The sequence below is a fragment of the Punica granatum genome, chromosome 5 (assembly GCF_007655135.1).
Source record: "Punica granatum isolate Tunisia-2019 chromosome 5, ASM765513v2, whole genome shotgun sequence".
Lineage (NCBI taxonomy): Eukaryota > Viridiplantae > Streptophyta > Magnoliopsida > Myrtales > Lythraceae > Punica > Punica granatum.
The window spans coordinates 4,731,712-4,756,094 of NC_045131.1; the positions used below are offsets into that span (position 1 = coordinate 4,731,712).

Below are 24,383 nucleotides of genomic sequence, written 5' to 3' on the forward strand. Positions count from 1 at the left end.
TTATGTATGATATGTTATCGATAGGAAGTAATACACAAAACTATAAAATCTCGATAAATAATGCTATCACTATACGTGAGTTTCCAAAAAGTACATCTACCATTAGATGTGGAGGTAAACTGATCATTTTTTTTCACTTCTGACACTCAATCTCAAATATGAAAACCGAGATCTACTTATCTCAATTTTTTCATCTTTTTTGCACCAATTCACAAGTTTTTGCACTGATTCGCAAGTGGAAATTGTTAGTCCTTATCGTCTCTTTATATTTCGGTCGCTATTCGGTGTCAGTTATTGATCACTAATTTCTCAATCTTAAATTGCTTACACGTCCATCTTTTCGTACTTGAAATTTTCCTTTTAAATTTTTTAATCATAATTTCTTTTCAAATTGGTAATTGTGAGTTCAATGTAGTCTTATGACGGTGATTTCTTCCCTTTTTTTTCCCTTTTTTTCATTACTTATGTATTAATTTGTATTTTGAGTTCAAATGCCAGTTATAATCACATGCAACAAGGTTCTTATACTATACAGATACATCATTTTCACGTTATTAGTAATACCTCACCAGAGTTCCACATTTTATCCCTGTAACATACGGACTTCACGACTAGTAGATAATGGTGATAGGAATTTTCAAAAACTAAACTGAATTTATCAGCACAAAGGAATGCAAAAGTTAAGCTAAACTCTGCCACAGCATTACCATCAATCATTTAGGTATAAAGGTCTTTACATTTTTTCTTCCCCCCACCCCGACTCATTAAATCGAGTCTTAACCCTGACCCCACGACTCTCAGTGAATCGATTCTTGACCTTGCCCCCCGCAAGTCTTCAGTAAATTGAGTCTTGACCAGGGCTATCAGCATGCATATCCATAGCGGAGTCATTGGAGTTCGTCTCCCTACTACCTTGATGCTGATGCTGTGGAGGATAACTGTTCTCATTGCTCCGCGGTGTCAGGTGGTAGTTCTGAAGGCTTCTTCGAACAGGGCTGGAGAGAGCATTTGAGAAGACGGGGTTCTTGACAGCTGGTGGGAAGGGATTTGATGGCACTGGAGTGACTGGCGAGTGACCTAAGTTTGTTGCTGTTTGCGGATGCTCATCGGCCCCATAATCAAGCTCATGCTACAGAAAAAGAAAAGGATTGACGGTTAAACAGAGAGCACAAGAGATAAACAACATGAAATCCCTTCATGCATAAAATAGCTCTGGCAGATTTTAAATATGCTAACTGCATTATTGTATTATGAGCAAGAGCAGATAATGTACATAAGCTGATACACTAATATAATATGGTGAGGGCATACAGCAAATGAGATAACAAGGAGCAAACCTGCAAATACGAAACTATATCAACTGTAGTCACTCTTGAACCGCTTTCTTGCTGCCTCAATATCCATTGATAAAGTTTATCCTAAGTAGAAACAAAACACACGTTAAGAGACTAATACTTGTAAACTATTAGCTCTCACCCAATAATAATCAACGAAAGGAAGGAAGAAGTCGACCCCATGACAGCCTAAATTAAAAACCAGCTAAAGTCCGGTAAGCCTCCCAAAATGTTGGAGTACCTATAATGGGGCCAAATGGGTATGGAGGCGTTTTCATGAAGATAAAGGAAGGATATAGAAATTCAGGCATCTAGATCGGTCATTGGTTCTTATCCATCCTAAATGCAATTTCTTCCTCAGCTTATAGCTAATCATCAGGAAAGATAATGCTTTTACGAGTTTAAACGAATCATGTAGAGCTGCAATCGCAGGTATTGGTTCAAAAAGCATCATGACCAGAAGAACCCATTTTCGCAATCATAATTTCTCTGTAGTTTCAGGCCGATCAATGCTAGCTTGGAGCAGATGTAATTCGATGTCAGCCAATTCAATTCAATTCAACCTCATGATTTGATGCTACTCCGTGTGTGCAGAGATAAACAGTGTTCGATTTCGATGTGATCACTACCGAGAGAAAATCCGGACAGTACACACAAGAAAAACTTGGCCTTCAAATGAAAAAATTTGAGCTCAATTCCCCCACTAGCTGAGACTCGAGACTGCACATTGACATGGACTGCAAACTGTAACACTCAGATTTGGACAGAAATCGGAGATTATCCAGAAAGATTTCACCTTTGGATCTTCCAATTTCGACAATCTATCTATGACACAGACAATCAAAGACAAAATTTTGGCGAATCCACCAACCCCAAGGAGCACATACTTAAATATATATATATATATATATATGCAAGAAGGTGAAGCCAAAGGAAACAGACCAGGGCGTGGCGTTCACCGGCTTGGAAGGAGAAGCGCTGGTGGCTCATGGCCTGGGAGTAGAGATGGGAGAGGGAATTGGCGGCGCCGCAGAAGGAGCTGTAGAGCGTCCGGTCCACCTCGTCCAGCGGGGTGGCGGCGGATTTCCTCTTCTTCGCCATCGGAGAAGAGAGAGAAATGGAGCCGAACTGAGGTGGTTGCGTACAGCTGTTGGCTATGGCTGTTCAATGGATGAATGAAATGGTGAAGAGATTGAGATGGAAGATGAAGGAAAGAAAACGAGAGAGAGAGAGAGAGAGAGAGAGAGAGATTATTGAAGCGACAAAGGCAAAGGTAAAGTGTTTCGCGGCCACCTTAGGGCTCCGGCCGAAAAAAAAAAAACCGAACCGAGCCGAGCCGTCGCCGAACCAATCCAACCGAAGCGCTCAAGCCGTTCTATTTCAATGCGGTTTTAACTTTTAAATGGCAAGTGGTCAGCACTCGGCAATGATTTAACAACGGTTTGCAAAACGCACTACAATATCTGTAAAAGTTACGAGCAAATGAAAATGAAATCCTAAATGAACGGTAAGCAGATAAAGTATATATAGTTGTGCGAATCTTTAATTCTAATTCTCACTCAGTGTCAATGATTTAGCAATAATTCACGGAACGAACGTTCTCTTATAAACTCAACGAGAACTTGGCACGGGAATCCATACTAATGGGCCTTAACCCAACTCGACCACACCATGCTTGGGCCCAAGAGCATAATCCGCAATTTGACAATTCAAGTTCGATTAAGTATATTCCGTTGAGTTACTTTATACGTATATATATAGACATCTTTTTATAGATTTTGCGAGTCCACTATTTTATTTCTAGTGATTTGGCTCCCCTTCCTAGAAATATATTGACTTGAGCATCAGAATGAGGTTCCTGAAGAATAACTGACGATTTCCCTGTTAACAATGTTTTCTGTGATTCGGGTTAACGTAAAACGTGAGAATTTGGTAGAAACAATTGAGAAAGTCTCAATATAAAAATAAAATAAAATAAAAGAGAAAAAACCGTGCTAATTCTTCAATAGTAACTTTATGTCCGAGAATATCATCTCATCCCGCGTTTTGCTTTCAATTTCTCATCTACATACTTTGACGAAACCTATCTATGACGACAAGCCACACAAGACCAGGATCTATCCCTAGCTTTGATTGCTCGTCTATAGTTTCCTCTGCTCTTCCTCTCGATGATGGACTGGAAAACTATCAGTTTTATGCTCTAATTAAAGATTTTAAGAACAACGACCGAATTGGAAGGAGCGGTTCTTTTGGTTCGATTTTCTTTGCATGACGGTTATTGAGAAAACCGGATCTTGGCTCGGTTCGGTTTGGCAGGTCTTTTCTAACTGAACCGAACAGTGCCCACATTTCACTTTTCAGGCATCTGCCACGTGGATTCCAAGTGGGCTCCTGCACATTTTACCTAACTAAAGCAAGGGCCCACCAATGTGATATTAAAAAATTATATATTAATTATCGGCCACGCGAAAATACTGCCTCGTCCTTTCTTTTATTGCAGAAGCTCCCCCTGAACTTTTCAGGGCTAAGCATATTTGCCCCTTGAGCCAATTATATCCTCTGAAGTCTGACCCGAACTAGTCCAATTGGCAACCATGTCCACCGCATTCTCAAAACGATATGAACTCAAAGTGGACCCGAAGGAAACTCGGTGATTGAAATATATAGATAATTGTTAATACACTTAGCCGTGAACGAAAGAGCGATTTAATATTAGAATCAACTTAATGAATTTCTTTTAATTTTCAGTCTAAGGAACAAGCAATCGTGTGCACATGGATAGTCGATTGTGGGATCTTGACTCCTGAGATACGGTTAGCTAATTGTTTGTTCTTCCCTAACTTGAAAGATCAACACATCATGTTCAATGTTGTACTTTTAGTATGGAATAACATGTTCCGCGTGATTAATGGATGAGAAAGTCCAACAGAAAAGTCATGTCTCTCAAGATCTTATTGGCTAATAGTTCATATTTTCCGCGTGAATTAACAACCATTGTTCCCCTCAGCATCTTGAGGAAATTCAAAACTGCTCGTATACATTATTTCCAAGTCACGATAAACTTTTCGTATCATCGTTCGTGTTTTATGCTCTGCTTGGGTTAATTTTCCGAACTTAATTAACACGAGTGACTCTGAAACTTGAATAATGCAATTCAATTGCCATTTTAGATCCAAATCCACTCCCGGCCCAAAAAGAGACAGACACCATATGGTCTTTGATATTGGGTCCATATATGGTACATGAAATGGGCTTTTCAGTTTAAAGGCAATATTATTATTGTTATTGTTGTTGTTATTATTATTATTATTATTGTAATTGATGAAACTAGATCGGTTGGCCGGCAGCGGATATTCAGTGACATAGCTTATTGTGTACTTATAAAGCAAAGTACAGCTTAACAAACTTCCATAATCACTAAAACCTTATCAATGGACTATGAATGAATAGTTTTTTCTTTATGAGAAATCCCATCTTATAAATAGAAGTCTATGATCTATTTAAAAAAAGAAAAAAGAAAAGGGAGTCTATGAAAAATTGTATCTCTCTCTCTCTTTTATTGTAGGAAATAATAATGAGTTGATTTTAAGCTCACTTAAAGGGTTCCCATCTCATTATTAAAATAAAATTAAAAGATAGATTTATGTTTCCTAGGACAGATCGTTGACCTAAATTGGCATTTGAAAATGGAGGGTCTCAAATATCATATGGACAAGCAAAGTGAAGCAAAAGTTATGCTATTGTTTGCGATACTAACTACTATAATTATTAACCATCGTGAGTTATTCAAGTAGTACAGTATATATTTTCTTTTAATGAAATTTCAAATTTTAAGTTTTGCAGATAGAGAAAATTCGTAATTAAGAGTAGATTTACCTCTTAGCAAATCGATCAGTCTCGAATTGAATTGCTGGACTCCTGAATATCAAGATGAATATTAAAAAGAAAATATAATCATTGGAAAATCATTGTAGAATAACTACAATGAGATACGGTCTTGCAGCAATTGAGTTGTGATATATCATGAACATTTTTTTTTGTTTTTTTGTTTTCTATTTTTTCATAAGTTTTTTTATTGATAATTTTTTTCAATTACAAGAGAGATCATGGGCATCATAGTATATATCAATATTTTTTTATAAGTTGAGAAGTAAAAGATGAATGTGCGTGCGTGTATATATATATATATATATTATCTTTAATTATGCCATTATTACATGCAATTCAAGTAATTTTAAAAGCTGAACAATCAATTACTATCACCAATATATATAAAATATTCTAGTTATAATAATTTGTTAGATGAGATTATTCCTTTCTTGCTTAAGGAAAAGGGTGGCCATTTCCTTTCCATGGACGTCCAAATTAATTAATACCTTTTGAGATGTTGGATCTAATTACTTTTTCTCTTCCATGATTAGACCAAAAGTAGGCTTACCTTCATGATCTCCAAACTTGAGATCAATACATACAATCATAATTTGAATATCGATGTGATTGTAATTTTTCATGCAAGGAACATGTTTCTTTATTGATAATCTCAAAAATAGACTGCTTAAATACACTATCTTTTATGTAGGAGTAGAAAGTATGACACGGTTCATTGTTAATGACCCACATGACATGTTTGAAGATGAGACTTTTTATCGGGTTATTATCGCCCAATTTATCAAAATCAGCACATGAATATGGCGAAAGAAATTAGGATTCCTTTCATTTCACATTCTCTAATTCACTCCAAAACAAGGGAAGAAAATGACCCTTTTGGGGTCCACATTGTGTGCACTAAAGTTGGCTGTTAATTTCAATCCCTAACTACAATGAAAATCACAACCCTAATGAAACCCACCATTGATTTCCACGAAAAGGAGCAATTTGTATTTTGGCCACCGAACTTGAAATAATGAGATGCCTATGAATTCATCAGAGCCGTCCATATATTTATCACATAAAAATTGGTCAAAATAATAGAATTCAGTCGTTATTTGTCAGGAAAAAAATGAAAGAAAATTCAAGGTACGGGGATTATCATGATTTTGACATATTCCTGAAATAATATGGTAATAATTTTCCACTATGATATATATATATATATATATATATTCAAATAGAAAATAGAAATTAGCACAACCTACAAAATATTTATCTAACATGAATATGAAATTGACAAGGACTCAATATTATAATACACAGGAAGATTGCAATATATTATCTTTTTCTTTTCTTTTCATTTTTTTTTTGAAAATTTGGGTGAGACGCAATATCATCTTTAGATTGCAAAAGGATAAAATATATTTGCATTTAAACGAAAAAGACAGAAAATATTGGAAAAGAGATTTAATTGGTTAGGTAATTCTTGACTGAAAGATGCCTAAAATCAAACAAGATACCATGGAAATTCCCATTAGTAGCTCCACAGATCACGGAATTTTTTTAAAAAAATAAAATAAAATAAAGGCACTGAAATTTAAAATTATGATTTCTTAAGGATAATCAATAATAATCAGAAGCGATATTAAATATATAAATATAATCAAATAAATAAACACTTCAAAATGTCAATAATAAAGAAGCTGAAGGAAAAGAGGGAGAGGAGTTTCTCTTTCCGTCCTCGTTTCCTTTCCTTCACGTCCTCCTCCTCTCACACCCCCTCCTCATGTCTATTCTGTTTTAATGGCGATGAAGAAGCCATTGAATTCCTCAAGAGAGCTTCCCTTCTGCATTAATACCACTCACTTCTCCAAATCCTCCCCTGCAATTCCCTGCCTTTGGTGTACTTGTTCATAGAGGTTCGCCGTTCCCTCTTTATCTTGATCTCTTCTGTTTGGTTAATTCTTACGCTTCAGAGTTTCTTGGAGAAATCGTGACACGGGTTTGACAATTTAGCTGGTTTTGAATGGGATTTGAGTGGTTAGTCTATGCTTTTGGCAGCTCAGCTTTGGGGGGTCACTCGAGGATTGATTGCTTATGCTGTGTCTGATTTGAAAAGGGTGGCCTTTTTTTTTCAATATTTTCACATTAGTAGCTGATTACTATGTTTTGATTCATATTCTGATCCAAAGTTTGGATTTTTGAAGATAGTTGAGCTTAGTTCTGAGCCCACCAAGCTCTGTTGTAGGACCATGCTTGATTTTTTGTTTTTTAATTTTTATTTTTCTTCTTCCCCAAAGAGTTGTTTTGATTAAGTTATATCATTTTGCTGCTCTGATTGTTAAAAAAATTAAGTTTTTCCTATTGAACGGAACATTATTGTATCGTAGCTGATAGGAATCGGATTTTTTTACCAAAGAATTGCAGCTGCATTGAACATTTTTGGAGATAATGTATAAACAACTTCCCCATTCCCCTTTAGAAATTGTGTGGGAAACGTGGTTGAACATTAGAAAGATCAAAGGGCTTGAGATGATCGGCAAGGAATAACCCTGCCATGGAATTTCGGGTTACAGGAGGAAATTCTATACAAAGCATTATGCTACTTCAAATTTGGCTTCTTTTTCTTAGTGTTCATCCCTCATTGTCAGTTACTTTTGCTTTGTTATTTGTCTGGCCCTATTACAGAGGTGATCCTGAGTTCAGAGTTCTGGCTTTATATGTAAATATCCTAATTTTACCCGTATTGAATGATCTGGATTTCATGGTTTGTCTGTGGTTTGCGTTGTTGAAGGGCTAAGATATCGGGAGTGGCAAGTTATCTATTCATACTTCTCAATGCATTTGCACTTTTAAGCTTGCCTAAGATATTAGTTACTCGTGAATGTGTAAGGGCTAGAAATAAAAGTTCTGTACTAAATTTATCTTGATGCTGCATCTTAGGAGGGAAAGAAATATCTTTTTTTCATCAATAAAATGGTAAAAAAAAAAAATTACACTTAGCTGCTCACATATCGGTTGAATCTGCAGACTAGACAGTATCTTTCATGGCCTGTGCTATGAAGAAAAAGATTTTCTTGGCTTTATTTTTCAGCTCTGTTGGTAGGCATGGTTTGTAGTGAATTCAATTGTTAATCTTTCTTATAACCTTGTAAAATCTGTTTTGCTATGCAGATTAGGTTACAAATACTGAATGAAGCATTCAAGGATAGTTCTTTAAACTTGGTGAAAGGCTAATTAGATAGAGGAAATACAGAATTTTGTAGAGAGCTAATAAAATCGGTCAAGAAGAAGATGTCCTCCGGAAGCAAGGCCGACAGCAAGGCCACTATCGATGTGGCTGCATGGATGTTCAATGTGGTCACCTCTGTCGGAATAATCCTCGTCAATAAAGCCCTCATGGCCACTTACGGCTTTACTTTCGGTATAGTTTTCAGTTGGCAAGTTCCTCTTTTTGTCACACTCTGCATCTACATCTGTCTAGGCCATTCCCTGATCTTCAATATTTTTTATTGCTAAATGATGGGAAATTGGTTTAGTTGGGTTCGCTGATGCAGATCTTTTACAATTTTAAGAACTTCAACAATATACAATATACAAGTTTTTGAATAGACCGCTTATAGTTTCTGACTCCAAATTCAGTACATTAAACCTGAAATACTTACGATTTTCACGGTATCGAAATGCAGCAACGACATTGACGGGTCTGCACTTTGCTACCACAACATTGTTAACTATCGTTTTTCGATGGATGGGATATATTCAGTCATCTCACTTGCCACTTGATGAGCTCTTCAAATTTGTTTTGTTTGCAAACTTCTCTATTGTTGGAATGAATGTCAGCTTGATGTGGAACTCTGTTGGATTTTACCAGGCGAGTCCTCTCTCTCTTTCAAGTACATGTATTACTGTTCTTGTTTTATATAATTTATCATCTTTCCTCGTCAGTAGTTCTTTAAAAAATGTGGCATCATAACAGGTTTAAAAGCTCTCCAGGTAATTCTTTAGAACATAAATTTAATCTTGAAATAGCAGAAGGGGAAAAAAATTCATTTTTGAGTAAATTTAATTTGATTTACTGGAGAATTGTTGGAATAAAATTGAAGGGAAACTCTGATTATTGTGTTGTATTACCAGATTGCAAAGCTAAGTATGATCCCAGTGTCTTGTTTTCTGGAAGTTGTATTGGACAAAGTGAGATATTCAAGGGATACAAAGCTCAGCATAGGGCTCGTTCTCCTTGGAGTTGGAGTCTGCACAGTCACTGATGTAAGCGTCAACTTCAAGGGTTTCCTAGCCGCCTTTATCGCAGTTTGGAGCACTGCTCTGCAGCAATACGTGGGTAACTTTTTCGAGTATGATGATGATCTCACATCAGATTATTGTTTACTTTGTTTGTTGATGGAAAACTGTTTTTTAGTTCTTTACCAAATGTCTCCGGAAAATATATAGTGATTGTTGCCCGTTGCAATACTAATGATCAGAAACAACTGGAAGCTGTAAGATCTTTCACTGGTCCAGGACGAGAAAAAGAGCTTCCCTGTTTGGAACACTTTTCTGGTGCTCGATTAATCAGTGGAATACGTACTCGCTAGAGGTTATTTGTGACCTATATTAATGATATTCATATCAACTCTCTGTTTCTTTCAGTACGTACATTATCTACAGAGGAAGTACTCTATGGGATCATTCAACTTGCTAGGGCACACAGCTCCTGTACAGGCGACCTCTCTTCTCATAGTTGGCCCATTTCTCGACTATTGGTTGACTGATCAGAGAGTCGATGCCTATCACTATACTTTGATCTCTGTGGTAATTTCTTTGTTGTTTTCTCTTATATCCTTTGTTTTTCCTATTGGTTCTTTTTCTTCTTTCATGTGGTGTTAGTATTGAGGTAACAACAATAGCGATTTAGTTCTCTCGCGCATGAATCATCTTATGAACTCTCACGTGTCCTCTGTCGTTTAGAATCACGTAAGCTTTTATGATGTATATAATATGTGATTGGAGTTTCGTTTTCTCCATGGGTCTTACATATGCGAGTGCAAACTCGAGAATACTTTTCACTAACAAATCACTGTTGATGATTTTCTTCAGGCATTCATTCTCCTCTCCTGCACAATCGCTGTTGGGACGAACCTGAGCCAATTCATATGCATTGGACGGTTCACCGCAGTCTCATTCCAGGTGATCGGTCACATGAAAACAATCCTTGTCCTGATCCTGGGATTCCTCTTCTTCGGCAAGGAAGGTCTCAACCTCCAGGTCGTCCTAGGGATGTTGGTAGCCGTAGCAGGAATGGTCTGGTACGGGAATGCCTCCTCCAAGCCTGGGGGAAAAGAGCGCCTCAGCTACTCTCCTACTTCCAAATTAGGAGAGAAACACGACGGGTTGTTAGAATCAACTGATTCCGAAGAAAAGGTCTAGAATTTGAAAACTGCAAAAGGAAAAGAAAACTTAGAAATAAGAGAATAATTATTTACACTCACTGCATACGGCTTTTCTTTTTTACATAATCCTCGAGTCATCGTACCTTTACTGATCTTTTCTTTGTTTAAATTTTATTCGGGGGAGCGGGAGGACGAGTCCTTTGGAAGCCCCCCATGTAAAAGAGGCCCGTAATTCTACAGTAATTTATTCAGAATGTCGGAATTACACTGTTATGCCTTCACTTTTCATACCGTCTCGCTTTTTTATACCGTTATCAGAAGGTCATATGGGAATGCAGCAATGTATTTTATTTCCATGAGTTATCGTTTTCGATGCTCTGGGTTCGGAGAATTTCGTACCGAGTGACCGAACTGGCTTTTAGAAGACGATGCAGGAGAGTAAATTCTGGTGGCAGGTTGGTGGATTTTGCTCACATGATCATTAACTCTTCCTTCAGCTCTAGCAGAGGCAGCAACTTTTGTTTATCCTTTTGCCTGTTCAAATGGGCATTTTTGTGGTCCCAAAAAACATCACACACACATATATATATATGTATTTTTTCATTAATAATATCTCTTCTTTTAGGATTGGATAATTAATCAATTGATTAGAATTCATTGGAAATAAGCCATTTCTGCAGTCACTGAATGCTTGGAAGGTCTGCTACCTGACATTAATTGGTTTATGGTAGGTGAAAAATGAAGGAATGTCTCAATTTCCTAATGTAGCGCTTGGTACAAGGGAATAGATTACCGTTAATATTAGATTAAATTGTCTGAGCTCATAAAATTGTTATGTTTGGCTTCATCGATCGCTTTTCTAGAGGGGTTGATTGCTATGGTAATGCGCATTACCACCATAGCGGTAATATGGACAACCACCACGAGGCATGTCTATGAATTACCACCACCTTGGTAGCTATCTTTGAACACTTCTATTCAACAAATACAGGTAATTTAAATTGATTATAATTTCAATTGCTGGTAATTCAGACAGATTGTTAGTAATATTTTCTAATAACGTACCAAACGCCGCCTGAAACACAACCCCTAGTTGGGCTCAGGAAAATGGGCCGGGCATAGGCCCATTATCTAATGGGCCTAATGATGGCAATAGTCCATATCCCTCCCTCTCTCTTCTCTCTTGTTGATGATAGCCAAATTATTTGTAGGGTCCACCTATGTTTTCTCTATCCCTTTTATAATTATGTTTTTTTCCCCCCTCGAAAGTCATCATCTCTCCGGTGGGGCATTGATTTTCATTCTCAACTATCTTTTGCACTTGCATGAATACGTGTGCATACCCAAAAAAAAAAAAAAAAACCATGCTTATATATGTACATATAATTCATCAAACCCAAAGTTTGAGTTGAGTTTATTAGACCAAAAAGCAACCCCAAGTCCCACACCCTCTCTCTCCCACCAACAATACCTTCTATCATTTAGCTTTCGTTAATGGCCCCCTCCTCCCTTCCATTTAATTCGTCTAAATCCCCTTCAAAACACCCCCTCATATCCATCTCCAATAATTCATCAGAAAATCTATAAACCCGAAATTTTAATAATTCATCTCAAATGCAATTAATAGTTGTCCATTCATATGCTGCAGGTTTATTATTTTTCTTCCCGACTTGGGAAACTTTGATCAATTTAATTCCTCGTCATTATATTTATTCCTATTCCACATGCACCTTATCAATATATAAATATATAGTAAAGTAGAATTGGAGAATTATGAAGTCCATTAATAAAAATACAGATGTCAACTAATTTGAACATATAGATAAACATGCATAAAAGTTTACGATTCACTTGTACAATATTATACCTATAAGTATTATGATTATTATTAATGCTCAGTATAGAAGAATATACTATGAAGTATTATAATTATTATTAATATTCAAATAATAATAATAATAAATTATTAAACATTATTTTTATATATTATATGAAACTTTATTTTTTTTTACCAAAAATTAACAAGTTATTTAAGTTTTGTTTGCTGTATAAAATATTTTATCAGAAACTATAATCAATAATAAAATGAGCTAATAAAAATTGTCAAAATTTAATAACTTGACTTACTTAAAAAATTACTACTTTTTAATGACATAAAAAATTATATGAATGGACTAACGTTTTTACTGGATCAAAATATCAAATATTAATATACTAGTATTACGTAGTTGTATGTTTTAATCTTTATAGAAGTTAATAGGATAATGAAATAATAAAAATATATAATATCAAAATCATAAAATCGAGATATTGCTTGAAAAATATTGCTGTATTTAGCATTAAAATAGAAAATCCATGCATTGCACGAGCCATTAGACTAGTAATATTTGTAAAGAAATTTTGTTTGCGTCGGCAAACATTTGATTTTATTAATGCCACTGTTGAGTAACTACTATTGATGTTATTAATGGCAAACAAAAGTCTGTCTTCTGGGACTTTTGAGTCGTGCGACTGTGTTGTGTCGTGGAGGTGGCTCTTCCAATGAAAGCACCACGAACCTCTGCCCTTTTATTTTTTTTTTGGTCTCTCTTGTTGCAGGTGTGGCGTGCTAATAGTTGAATTAGACGACTTCATGGTGCCTTCCTGGGCTCTGCTAGATCGGTCGGTTTCTTGGTGTCTTCTCCGGCCTGAGTTTTTTGGTCTAATTGATAAGACTACGTGATGGGTCTCTGCACTCAAGTATTGACTCGACACCCCTTGGCGCGCTACTCATCTTCCGAATTCTTCCTTGAGTTGCACAAAGAACTAGCTTTCTGCATGAATTTACGGATTGGACTAAGAATCTCATTCCCGGTATAGAAAAGAACCTACAATTGTATTGCATTTTACTCGATGGGTTTATCACATTTCAATTTTCTTTTCATTAGTCCGAGTGGATTTACGAATCTTCCTGCTCTTGTAACATTCTCTAGATCATTTTTATCCTTGTATTTGTTTTTGTTAAGAAATAAATCCTCTTTTGTCTGGTCGAGGAAAAGAAAAAAATAAAGCCTCTATTGAGTAACTACTATTTAGTTTTTACTTTTTTTTTTCCTGAAAATTTTACTTAATAATTTTATATATTTATTTTGGAGCCCCAATTTTCACATAGGGAAAATAGCTAACCTGAGGGGATGCCCTCTGCGCAGTCGTCCCCATAACCAAGGGCTCTCTCTCTCTCTCTCTCTCTATATATATAACATCTGATGGGGAAAATCTTATACTCATTGTGTGGGCCCCGGCCCATTCATGTGGGCCCCCACCGTTCCCCTCAACCCAATAATTACGTGCGCGTGTCTGTTGCACGTGTGGCGCTCAACGGCTCACCCCCACCCTTCCCCGCAATTCCCATCCTTTCCCCATTCCTTTCCCTTCCCCACCGTTATCCATCCTTCCTTCCTTTCTTCCTTTCTTGTGGTGTTTAATTTAATGCAACTCCATGCGCATGTTAGCCATTAATGGCAAGTTCCATGAACTATTTAATCTTGAGCAAAATAGTTGTTTCCGAGCTCCCTTCCTGTAGAACCCGACCCAATTCGAAAACAGCTCACGCTGTCCCCTGTTAGCCAGACTCTCGAAACAGTACTCTTCAAACGTGCTATTGAAGTCTAAGTCGGCCGATTGATTGGACCTTACAGATTAATCGAGATACGATGCGAAGAATTTCTAATTTTGATTTGATTTTTGATGCTTCTTAGTTCTTATGGCTTGGTTTTAGTGTGTAATAGGAAAATATATCGTTAATGAGAAAACATGATTTTTAAGCCGATCCGATTAAGATAGATTTGTTTTTCTTGGATAATCCGAGGGATCATCTTTGAAATGAAAAGAAAATGAAGATTCTTTTTTATTATTATTTTAAAGGAATACAAATACTTTCGTTACCGGGAATCAAATGTGGAATCTCTATACTATCGAACGAGAACATATAAATGAAGATTTTTTTATAAAATAGAAAGAGAGAAAAATACGTAAAATACAGATGCCGAAGACACCGCTCCTAAAAAAGATATAATTAAACACAAAAAATAATAATTAAAGAATAACTTTTTTTCTATAAAATGGTAATTGAAAAACTTTTTTAAAATGAAATAATCAAAATAACAGTTCTTTTTTTTTTTTAAAAAAAAAGGTTGCTCAAGCACGATAATTTTATCACATTTAAAAGAAAGAACTCATGCCATTACTAATTTTAATCACGTAACCTAGAAACCAAAATACATATTGCAAATGGGTCTCGAGTCATCTCGACTAGTACATATCTTCCACACAACTCAATCAATACATGGATGTCAAGAGCATGGCATTAATGTTTGGGAAGAGAATAGCCTTTGCGTGTGGAGTTGGTCCACGTCAGCGTGCTGGACAGGGGCACGTGATGGTTGCAGCCCCGGTGGAGCCCCCACCGTATCATCATCATCATCATCATCATCATCATCATCCATCATCCAATCCATCGTATATATCATCAACCGTCCATGATGACCACTATGACCATCATTAACATATCATCACCCACCCGTATCATCACTAATCCAATTTCTCCAACTGGAACCATAGCATCATCACACACGCGCATATCATAGGAATAGGATAGGCCATGGCTCTCGAAAGCATGGGCCAATCATTGCCATGCATGTATGATGGTTCGGCTGGCTCTCCCAAAATTTTCAGTGCCCATTTTGTTCGAAAAACATGGATGATGAGGAGGAAGAATCAAAGACAAAGGACCATGGGGAAAGTGTATGGGCCCCAGCCCCGGGATGGTGACAGACCGACAGTCATGTCATCTCCTCATCTGCCAAGGAAGAAAGGGCAAGCAAGGAAATTTATTTTTTCTTTTTTCAACGAAAATTAGGCTCAAATGGGTGACTTGTTTTTTTGGGGGAGGGGGGAGGGAATTTTCCCAATTGGGTAAGGAAGGGTTCGTGTGGTGGTCTAGAAAGCAAGCTTAGTCGCTTTTATGATGCCACACGTGGAGGAGGGAATCTGGTCAAAAATCTCCTCCTCTGCCTTGTCACGTAGAAATTGTTCCGAGATTTCTTCATTCAACTTCGTCAACGGCCATTCGCAACAAGAACAAAAAAAAAAGTCGAAATTTTGTATTTACTAACGTACAATTGTTGTTTTGTGTCGCTAATCACACAACCACCTCGTGATTAATCAAGTTACAATGGAATTCAAATTCTATGCAATCGCTTTGAAACTTATTGCTCCGTCAAATCACGATAGCTGAAAGAAGATAGTTAGCACGTCAGGTAATAGCTACATGTACCTTCGGACCACGGCCTAATCAAACCGGATGAGTCAATCATCAAAAAATGTTCACGCCAATGAAATCAACATATTTTTCTCGACATAACGTGCTAATGATATAGACATTAGATGCACTATGGTTTCGCCTTCAAAGGATATCCAATAGATTCTACTTGATGTGTTTTTGATCTGACATCCCGACAATCTATATCTGTTGCTGAACGCATCACGACATATAAGACCCACGTTATTAGTCAATCGGGTGAAATGAGAATTCGAATTTCGTAAGCTCATCATATTCTTATTTCATTGCATGGTTCATGGCCGGTAAAACCAATAATTAAATGACGTAATGAGTAACTTCATCTACTTTACAAATAAGCGAAAGAGTTGCATGTGACTTTAAGACCATGTCACGGTGATACGATTGAACATCACAAGTCATCCGTCGAAATCGGCACATAGAATGTCGACTATCAAGAAATTGTCTCAACTTCTATACATTGTGTAGAGTTACGTTCACTTTTATGCGGACATTTTACATAATGAAGTAATTAAGAATTCATTTGACAATAGAGTTAAATTTCATTCCCATTGAGATAGGTAAAAGGCAAACAATTATATTGATGAAAAAGTATTTATATATATAAATATATTTTTTAAATGGGATTGTAATAATAGGATTGAGGAAGAAGATAAAAAAAGTATTGATTGTATTGAATTGTGAAAAAAGTACTGAATAATTGATAAAATTTAATATTAAAAAATTGAATTAAATGACAGTTAAGATAATAAAAAATTAAAAAAAGAGAGATAAAAGTAATGATCGTGTTATTAAATTAAAAAAAAAAGTAAAATGGAGTGGAGCGAGCTGAAAAATATTTTCACTCTAAAATTAAACTGACCATAAAATTTGGAAGCGGAAAAAGGAAGCATCAACATGAATGAATTGAATGAAATTAATTCCAGGGAAGTGAGAACTTTCATTTTCCTCTTCTTTAAGTAGAGATCGTTAAAGGCCAAAACCGTTGTAATAATTAAGGCCTTTTTAGATTTTAACCTCGGAAATGGGGAAAAAGAAAATCTAATCATAATCGCCAAAAATAATGAGAAAAAAAAAGGCATCGGTTGAACGATAAAGTCAAAATTGACAGCTAGCAAAGGAACAGTCAATTCTTCATGCTCGCGAAACACATGCGACAAAAAACATATCATCGAAATGACCAAAACACCCCCACCGGCACTGCCAAACTCTGTTTTGGACCTTTTAGCAGGAGATTCACGTTAATTTCCACGTCTCCCAAATAGGGGCACCTGAGCACGAATTCACCACACTACCCTCCTAACTTCATATATAAGGAGAAAAAAAGAAATCATTTATGTATTACGTACAAATGTTTTGTATCGGACAATCGATCGCCCTTTATACTTGCCTTATACTGCACGACAAAGTTTGAATTTGTTTGCTCGACATTAGAATAAATATTCGCAAAAGTTAAATTTATGAACTGAATTATAGATGCTAGTTTACATAATATTTCTTTTAAGTGTATATATTTTCAGATAAAAAGATATGTCTGTCTTTCTTCATTTATCAAAGTTTGACAGGGTGACTTGATATTTCTATATTGTATTTGTAGACGTACATTAACATGCATTGTTATTGGTTAACAAAGAAACCAGTACATTTTATGTGATTGTAATGGAATGCATACGTAATCTACATCATTAGATCGCAGCAATTATTGGGCTTCAACGCCACGAGGGGGAAAGTGACAAACTATGCAGGAGGCATCTGCAGCCGTACTATAGTTCTGAGGGCATTTTGGGAAGTCAAGACGAGGACTAGATTTACAGAAGACTACAGACCAGGTAAGTCCCCGACAAGAGCCAAAAAGTAGATACACCGCGGTGATTGGCTAGATCGAATCTAGGCCGTCGAATAGGATCGACGGCCGAGATCAAGAGGCGGGCCCCTGGGCGTACGTTACTACTGCTGCACTCCTCATGCAGACAACGATTGCCGCGGCCTGGCGAGAGCGCGTGCAGGACACGGACATCTCTCTGGCGAGGATCAGTCATGATCCCCCTTTCGGGTAGAGCGTGCCGCACACGCGTGGCTAGGGAGAGTGGGCGACGGGGAGGAGGATAATAAATTGCGAGGTCAGTGTTTGTAGCAGCCTTTTGCGGGTACACGAGCTCCAAACAATGACGAAAGGACGGTTTTGCCATCGGAGAAGAATCATCCGTCGTCCTTTTTGTCATTGTTAACTCGTTAGAGGGAGAAGGAATTATTTTTAAGTTCGTTCTATCATATTATTAGCATCATTAAGGTTGCACTACCTTAGTTTGTTCGGTATAAAATAAAAGGAGTAATTCAAGAGATATTCCAAATAAATTATATGTAGAGAACAGTTAATATCGCAGGGAGCCCCTTTAATTTTGTGTCGAATTTTCCTATCCAATAGTTCCTTCTACACAGTTTATTCTCGAGAATTATAAAATTCTCGTAATACTGTCATAAAGTTATATACATGTACATTTCGAAGGAGGAAGTGCAAAGTGCAATTCTTTTTCGACTTTTATCATTGCTCAAATAGTGGAAGACTTTTTATTTCGTCACCGTGGGCTCCATGCAAATTTCTAGTTGAAATGGAGGGGGAGATCACTACTTATTATCATTGCTTGATCAAAGGTTTATGAAAGACAAGAAGAGAGATTTGTTTTGGTAAATAAAGAAGAGAAAAGGTGGGTGAGTGCATATAATTGGGAAAATCATTTCTAATTAGTACTCATGAACAAAAAGACTATACGCAAGTTAATTAATTATTGCTCAAACTATAAATTAAGAATTGGGAATCTCCTCCCCTTACCATTTAATTGACAGCGATGGATCCATCCTTAAATCACACGTACGCAGAAAAGCTAGAGAGACAAGGGGACAATTTTAGTGAGAGAAAGAAATTTAAAGAAACATTTCTTCCATAGAAAAAACTTTGAACGGGGGAACAAGAGAGAGCATTTCCAAATAAAAAATCGGGTTTCCTCCATCTTGATCTTGAACTCGTGTTTATGTTACCACCTATTTGGTAAAACCGATTTATATAGATCTGCAGTCGAACATGACGTGAAAATTTCACAATGCAATCAATCAATCGCGTAAAATAATTATATTATATCTAGAACTATTCAATATCTGAAAGTTTAATTGTATGAGTACGTTACGATCCGTGATTTTCGGTTACTTTTCGTTTCTACAACGCGAATCGCTCTTCTTGAGTAAAGAAACTTTAGAGAAAGAGAAGGTTGAAAATGAAATTAATCAAGTTGTGGCTCGAGACATCCAATTAAGATTACCCCTAATTAACCTCACATAAATTATTGAGAGATATTTAGAGAAAAAACAAATCGGATTGTTTATAGAATTTCAAAAAATACAATTTTTTTATTCTGATTATAAATGAGATTTATAAATTTAATATAATAAAATAAAAATAATATTTTTATGAATAAAATAGAAATAATAATAATAATAAAAAAAGTGACATATAATTTTAGTACAAATATTATATTTTAATTATCAAACGAAAATAAATATTATTATCACTGCTCTACATTCTATTGTCACCAAAAAAGTGATGGGGGCAATTTAGAAGAAGATAAGGGGAGTGAGTTATAGAGTGAGAGAGTGAAAAAATTACAGAAGAGAGAGAGAGAGAGAGTTTAAGGGAAGGGAAGGGAAGGGAAGGGAAGAGAAGAGAAGAGAAGAGGCAGAAGAGTGTCACATGGCATGTGAGCACCAGCTGTGTCCACTCCCTTACTTCTCTCATCTCCCTCTCTCTCTGTGCACTGTGTTTTGTTATATAAATACCATTCTTACCTTTCTCAGTCTGTCTTTTGACTCTCTCTCTCTCTAGACTCCATAGCCAAGCTATTCTCTGAGCTCTCTCTCCCCCTCTCGGATGGCTGAGTCCGAGCTCAGACCCTGAACCCCTAAGGGAGGATATCCCCTCACTTCTACTTCTACTTCTCTCCTCCTCCTCCTCCTCCTCCTCCTCCTGTTTTTCGTTTCACTTTTTCTGCTGCTCCTGAAAGATGAAGAAACCCCTGCAACTCTACCCCTTCTTCGTTTTCCTCTGCCCCGTTTTGAGCTTCCTCCTCCTCCAGGCCGACTCCGCGGCTCTCCCCGGGGACACCCAGCTGCTCCTCAGCTTCAAGTCTGCCATTAAAAACCCTGCTTCTCTCCAGAACTGGGTATCCACGCAGAGCCCGTGTAGCTTCTCCGGCGTCACCTGCATATCCCTCCGCGTCACCTCCATAGACCTCTCCTCCTCCGACCTCTCCGCCGACTTCCACTCCGTCGCGGCCTTCCTCCTCCCCCTCGACTCCCTGGAGACTCTCACCCTCAGGGCCACCAACCTTACCGGCACCATTTCCCCGCCCGCCGGAGCCAAATGCGGAGCTTCACTCAGCAGCTTAGATCTGTCCCTCAACTCCCTCTCCGGGCCCTTCTCCAGTATCTCGAATCTGGCCTCCTGCTCGAGCTTGAAGCGCCTGAACCTTTCCGGCAACTCCTTGGACTCATCCGTCGAAGACAAGGCGGGGCTGAAGCTCAGCTTGCAGGCTTTTGATCTATCTTTCAACAAGATTTCCGGCCCGAGCCTCGTGCCGTGGGTAGCCGCCACCGGCTGCATCGAAATGACCATTTTGTCCCTGAAGGGGAACAGGGCAACTGGTGAAGTCGACGTCTCCAAGTGCGGGAAGCTAGCCTACCTGGACATTTCGTCGAACAACTTCAGCGCCACTCTCCCCAAGCTCAGCGACTGCTCCGCCTTGGAGCACCTCGACCTCTCCTCGAACCGGTTCTACGGCGAGGTCGGGGGCTCGCTCTCCAGGTGCTCACAGCTCAGCTTCTTGAACCTCTCCACCAACCACTTCTCAGGTTCAATCCCCTCGCTTCCCACCAAGAACTTGCAGTTCCTTCACCTGTCGAGCAATGATTTCCAGGGTGCAATCCCCTCGAGCTTGTCCGATGCCTGCTCCACTCTCCTCGAGCTCGACCTCTCGCACAACAACCTCTCCGGCAGCATCCCGAGCAGCTTGGACTCGTGCTCTTTGCTACAGTCCCTTGACATCTCCAACAACAACTTCTCTGGCCACATCCCGATGAATGTCCTGTTCTCGGGCATGACCGGCTTGAAGAAACTGGTTCTGTCATTCAATTACTTCAGCGGGCCCCTGCCCGACTCCGTCTCGAAGCTTCCCGATTTGGAGACGTTGGATCTGAGCTCAAACAGCCTCTCCGGTTCGATTCCGGGCGGGCTCTGTCAGAATCCTAGCACCAGGTTACAAGTTCTGTACCTTCAGAATAATCTCTTCGCTGGTCTAATCCCGCAGTCTCTCAGCAACTGCTCCCAGCTCGTCTCGCTCGACTTGAGCTTCAACTACTTGTCAGGAAGCATCCCTTCGAGCCTCGGGTCCCTACCGAAGCTCAAAGATCTAATCCTTTTGCTGAACCAGCTCGAAGGCGAGATACCGACTGAGTTAATGTACATCAAGACGCTGGAGAATCTCATCCTCGATTTCAATTACCTGACAGGAAACATCCCCGCGGGACTGAGCAACTGCACTGACTTGAACTGGATCTCGCTCTCGAACAACCGTCTGAGCGGGCCGATCCCTGGTTGGATCGGGCAACTTTCGAACCTGGCAATCCTCAAGCTCAGCAACAACTCCTTCTCGGGCAGCATCCCTCCCGAGCTTGGGGACGCCCGGAGCCTGATTTGGCTTGATCTGAATACCAATCTCCTCAACGGGACCATACCACCACAGTTGTTCAAGCAATCGGGGAAGATCACAGTGAAGCTTCTAAATGATAAGAGGTACGCCTACATTAAGAATGATGGGAAAAAAGAATGCCACGGGGCAGGGAATCTGCTCGAGTTTGCAGGCATTAGGCCCGAGCAACTCAACAGGATGTCGACTCGAAACCCATGTAACTTCACTAGGGTCTATAAGGGAGTCATTGACCCAACATTCAAAAACAACGGGTCGATCATTTTCCTCGACATCTCCCACAACCTACTATCGGGCAGCATTCCAAAGGAGATCGGGTCGATGTATTACTTGTATGTGTTGAACTTGGGCCATAACAATATCTCAGGTTTGATCCCCCCTCAGATCGGGCAGCTGAGGAATCTGAACATTCTCGACCTGTCGAGTAATCACTTGGAAGGAACGATTCCTCAGGCCCTTGTAGGATGCTCCATGCTCACAGAAATCAACCTGTCGAACAATTTCCTCACTGGCCTGATCCCTGAGATGGGCCAGCTCGGGACGTTCCCGACTTCGAGCTTCCTCAACAATACAGGCCTGTGCGGGATCCCTCTGGCAGCGTGTGGTGCTGACTCAGGGGCAAATGCAGGCTCTCAGCACCAGAAGTCCAACAGGCGGAGGGCCTCTCTTGTGAGTAGTGTCGCCATGGGATTGCTATTCTCACTTTTCTGTATCTTTGGGCTGATTTTTGTGGCAATGGAGACGAGGAAGAGGAGGAAGAAGAAGGACGCAAACTCGTCTTCTTTCGATGTTTACGTGGACAGCCTCGCGCACTCGGGAGCCATGAACTGGAAGCTTACTAGCGCTCAGGAAGCACTGAGCATAAATCTTTCCGCATTTGAGAAGCCGCTCCGAATGCTTACCTTTGGTGACCTGCTTGAGGCCACAAATGGGTTCCATAATGACAGTTTGATCGGATCAGGTGGGTTTGGGGATGTGTACAAGGCCCAATTGAAAGATGGGAGTGTCGTGGCGATCAAGAAGCTCATCCACGTGAGCGGGCAGGGGGATAGGGAGTTCATGGCTGAGATGGAGACGATAGGGAAGATCAAGCACCGCAACCTCGTATCCCTGCTCGGTTATTGCAAGGTCAAGGAGGAGCGGCTTTTGGTCTACGAGTACATGAAGTACGGTAGCTTGGAGGACGTCCTCCATGACCATAAGAAGGCTGGTGGAGTCAAGCTAGACTGGGCTGCAAGGAGGATGATTGCAATCGGCGCAGCGAGAGGATTGGCTTTTCTCCACCACAACTGTATCCCTCACATCATCCACCGAGACATGAAGTCGAGCAATGTCCTACTCGACGAGAACCTTGAGGCTAGGGTGTCGGACTTCGGGATGGCAAGGTTAATGAGTGCAATGGACACCCATTTGAGCGTTAGTACCCTGGCAGGGACCCCAGGATATGTTCCTCCCGAATACTACCAGAGTTTCCGGTGTTCTACAAAGGGTGACGTCTACAGCTATGGAGTGGTCCTCCTCGAGCTTCTCACAGGGAAGAGGCCCACGGACTCAGCCGATTTTGGGGACAACAACCTCGTCGGGTGGGTAAAGCAGCATGCGAAGCTTAAAATTAGTGATGTTTTTGACCCTGTACTCCTAAAGGAGGACCCAGGCCTTGAGATCGAGCTATTGCAACACTTGAGGGTCGCGTGCATTTGCTTGGACGACCGGCCCTTCAAGAGGCCCACTATGATCCAAGTCCTAGCCATGTTCAGGGAGATCCAGGCAGGGTCTGGGTTTGATTCAGTTTCCACAATCGCGACCGAGGATGGAGGGTTTGGTTCGATCGAGGTTGTGGATATGAGCATAAAGGAGGTGCCCGAGTTCAAAGAAGTGTCGGACTTTGGCAAGCGCTAGACCAGATCAAGGTTTACAAGGGAGGCCCGATCAATTTTTCCCCGACGATTCTTTCCGGAAAAGGAGGGCGGACGGAACGGATTTTTCTTTTCATTTTCACCTTTGATCTTCTCCTTGTTCTCTCCTCTTGTGTTTACAGTCTCCTTGAATATGGGATTTAGCCAATCTTGTAATTTCCCGCTGTATCTCCATAGTTCTAATGTATATGTATGATATTGTAATCTTCACAGAGAATCTTTGTTCTTATACGTTAAAGAAGAAGAGGTTGTCCATTTTCATCGTGTACATACAATGCTTATGTTGTAACATGTTGTCATATGTTGATAATGTCTACGAAGCGATTTAGGATCATATTTTTTTCGTTGGGAAATATTGGCGATTTATGAATAGTGGAGATTAATTAGACGAAAATAATATTTTTTCATTTGGTTTTTATAAGATGGGTGGGAGAAAATGGGCACTTCTTGCAGTTGAGTGACTAGGATTCGTTCATTTAATTATTCTTTTAATTTCTTTCACAAAAAAAAAATACATTTTCAATAAAAGATAAGAGGTTGCTCTAGATCAACAAAATTCTTTTTTTAAAAAAAAATTTTACAAAAAATGTTAAAGAACAGATATTTATTGTATTTATTTAATTATTTATATAAGATATTCTTTGGGTGTGGTGAGGCAGCCACAATAATCAAATCATAATCTGACGGGAGCAAATTGCAGGCACCAGATTGGTATGCTTAATAGGGTCAAATGTACATATGGACAGATGCATGATCTCTCCTCTTCTGCACATTTTATAACT

General features: G+C 39.0%; 3 protein-coding genes across 3 annotated transcripts; 2 read left to right on the forward strand and 1 right to left on the reverse strand.

Moving 5' to 3' along the window:
* Window positions 1-612: 612 nt before the first annotated feature.
* LOC116209503 lies at window positions 613-2,584 on the reverse strand. The gene is made up of 3 exons (XM_031543157.1): window positions 2,277-2,584; window positions 1,338-1,418; window positions 613-1,129 (listed from the first exon to the last, which is right to left on the reverse strand). Exons 1-3 carry the CDS (start codon window positions 2,433-2,435, stop codon window positions 836-838), a joined length of 534 nt encoding a protein of 177 aa, XP_031399017.1. The 5' UTR covers window positions 2,436-2,584; the 3' UTR covers window positions 613-835.
* A 4,314-nt stretch (window positions 2,585-6,898) lies between these two features.
* LOC116209182 (UDP-rhamnose/UDP-galactose transporter 6) lies at window positions 6,899-10,880 on the forward strand. The gene is made up of 6 exons (XM_031542747.1): window positions 6,899-7,123; window positions 8,379-8,628; window positions 8,894-9,078; window positions 9,342-9,542; window positions 9,855-10,016; window positions 10,302-10,880. The coding sequence occupies exons 2-6, from the start codon at window positions 8,499-8,501 to the stop codon at window positions 10,629-10,631; spliced, it is 1,008 nt and encodes a 335-aa protein (XP_031398607.1). The 5' UTR covers window positions 6,899-7,123; window positions 8,379-8,498; the 3' UTR covers window positions 10,632-10,880.
* An 8,708-nt stretch (window positions 10,881-19,588) lies between these two features.
* On the forward strand, window positions 19,589-23,869 carry LOC116207419 (systemin receptor SR160). The gene has a single exon (XM_031540345.1). The coding sequence runs from the start codon at window positions 19,985-19,987 to the stop codon at window positions 23,582-23,584; it is 3,600 nt and encodes a 1,199-aa protein (XP_031396205.1). The 5' UTR covers window positions 19,589-19,984; the 3' UTR covers window positions 23,585-23,869.
* Window positions 23,870-24,383: the final 514 nt, after the last annotated feature.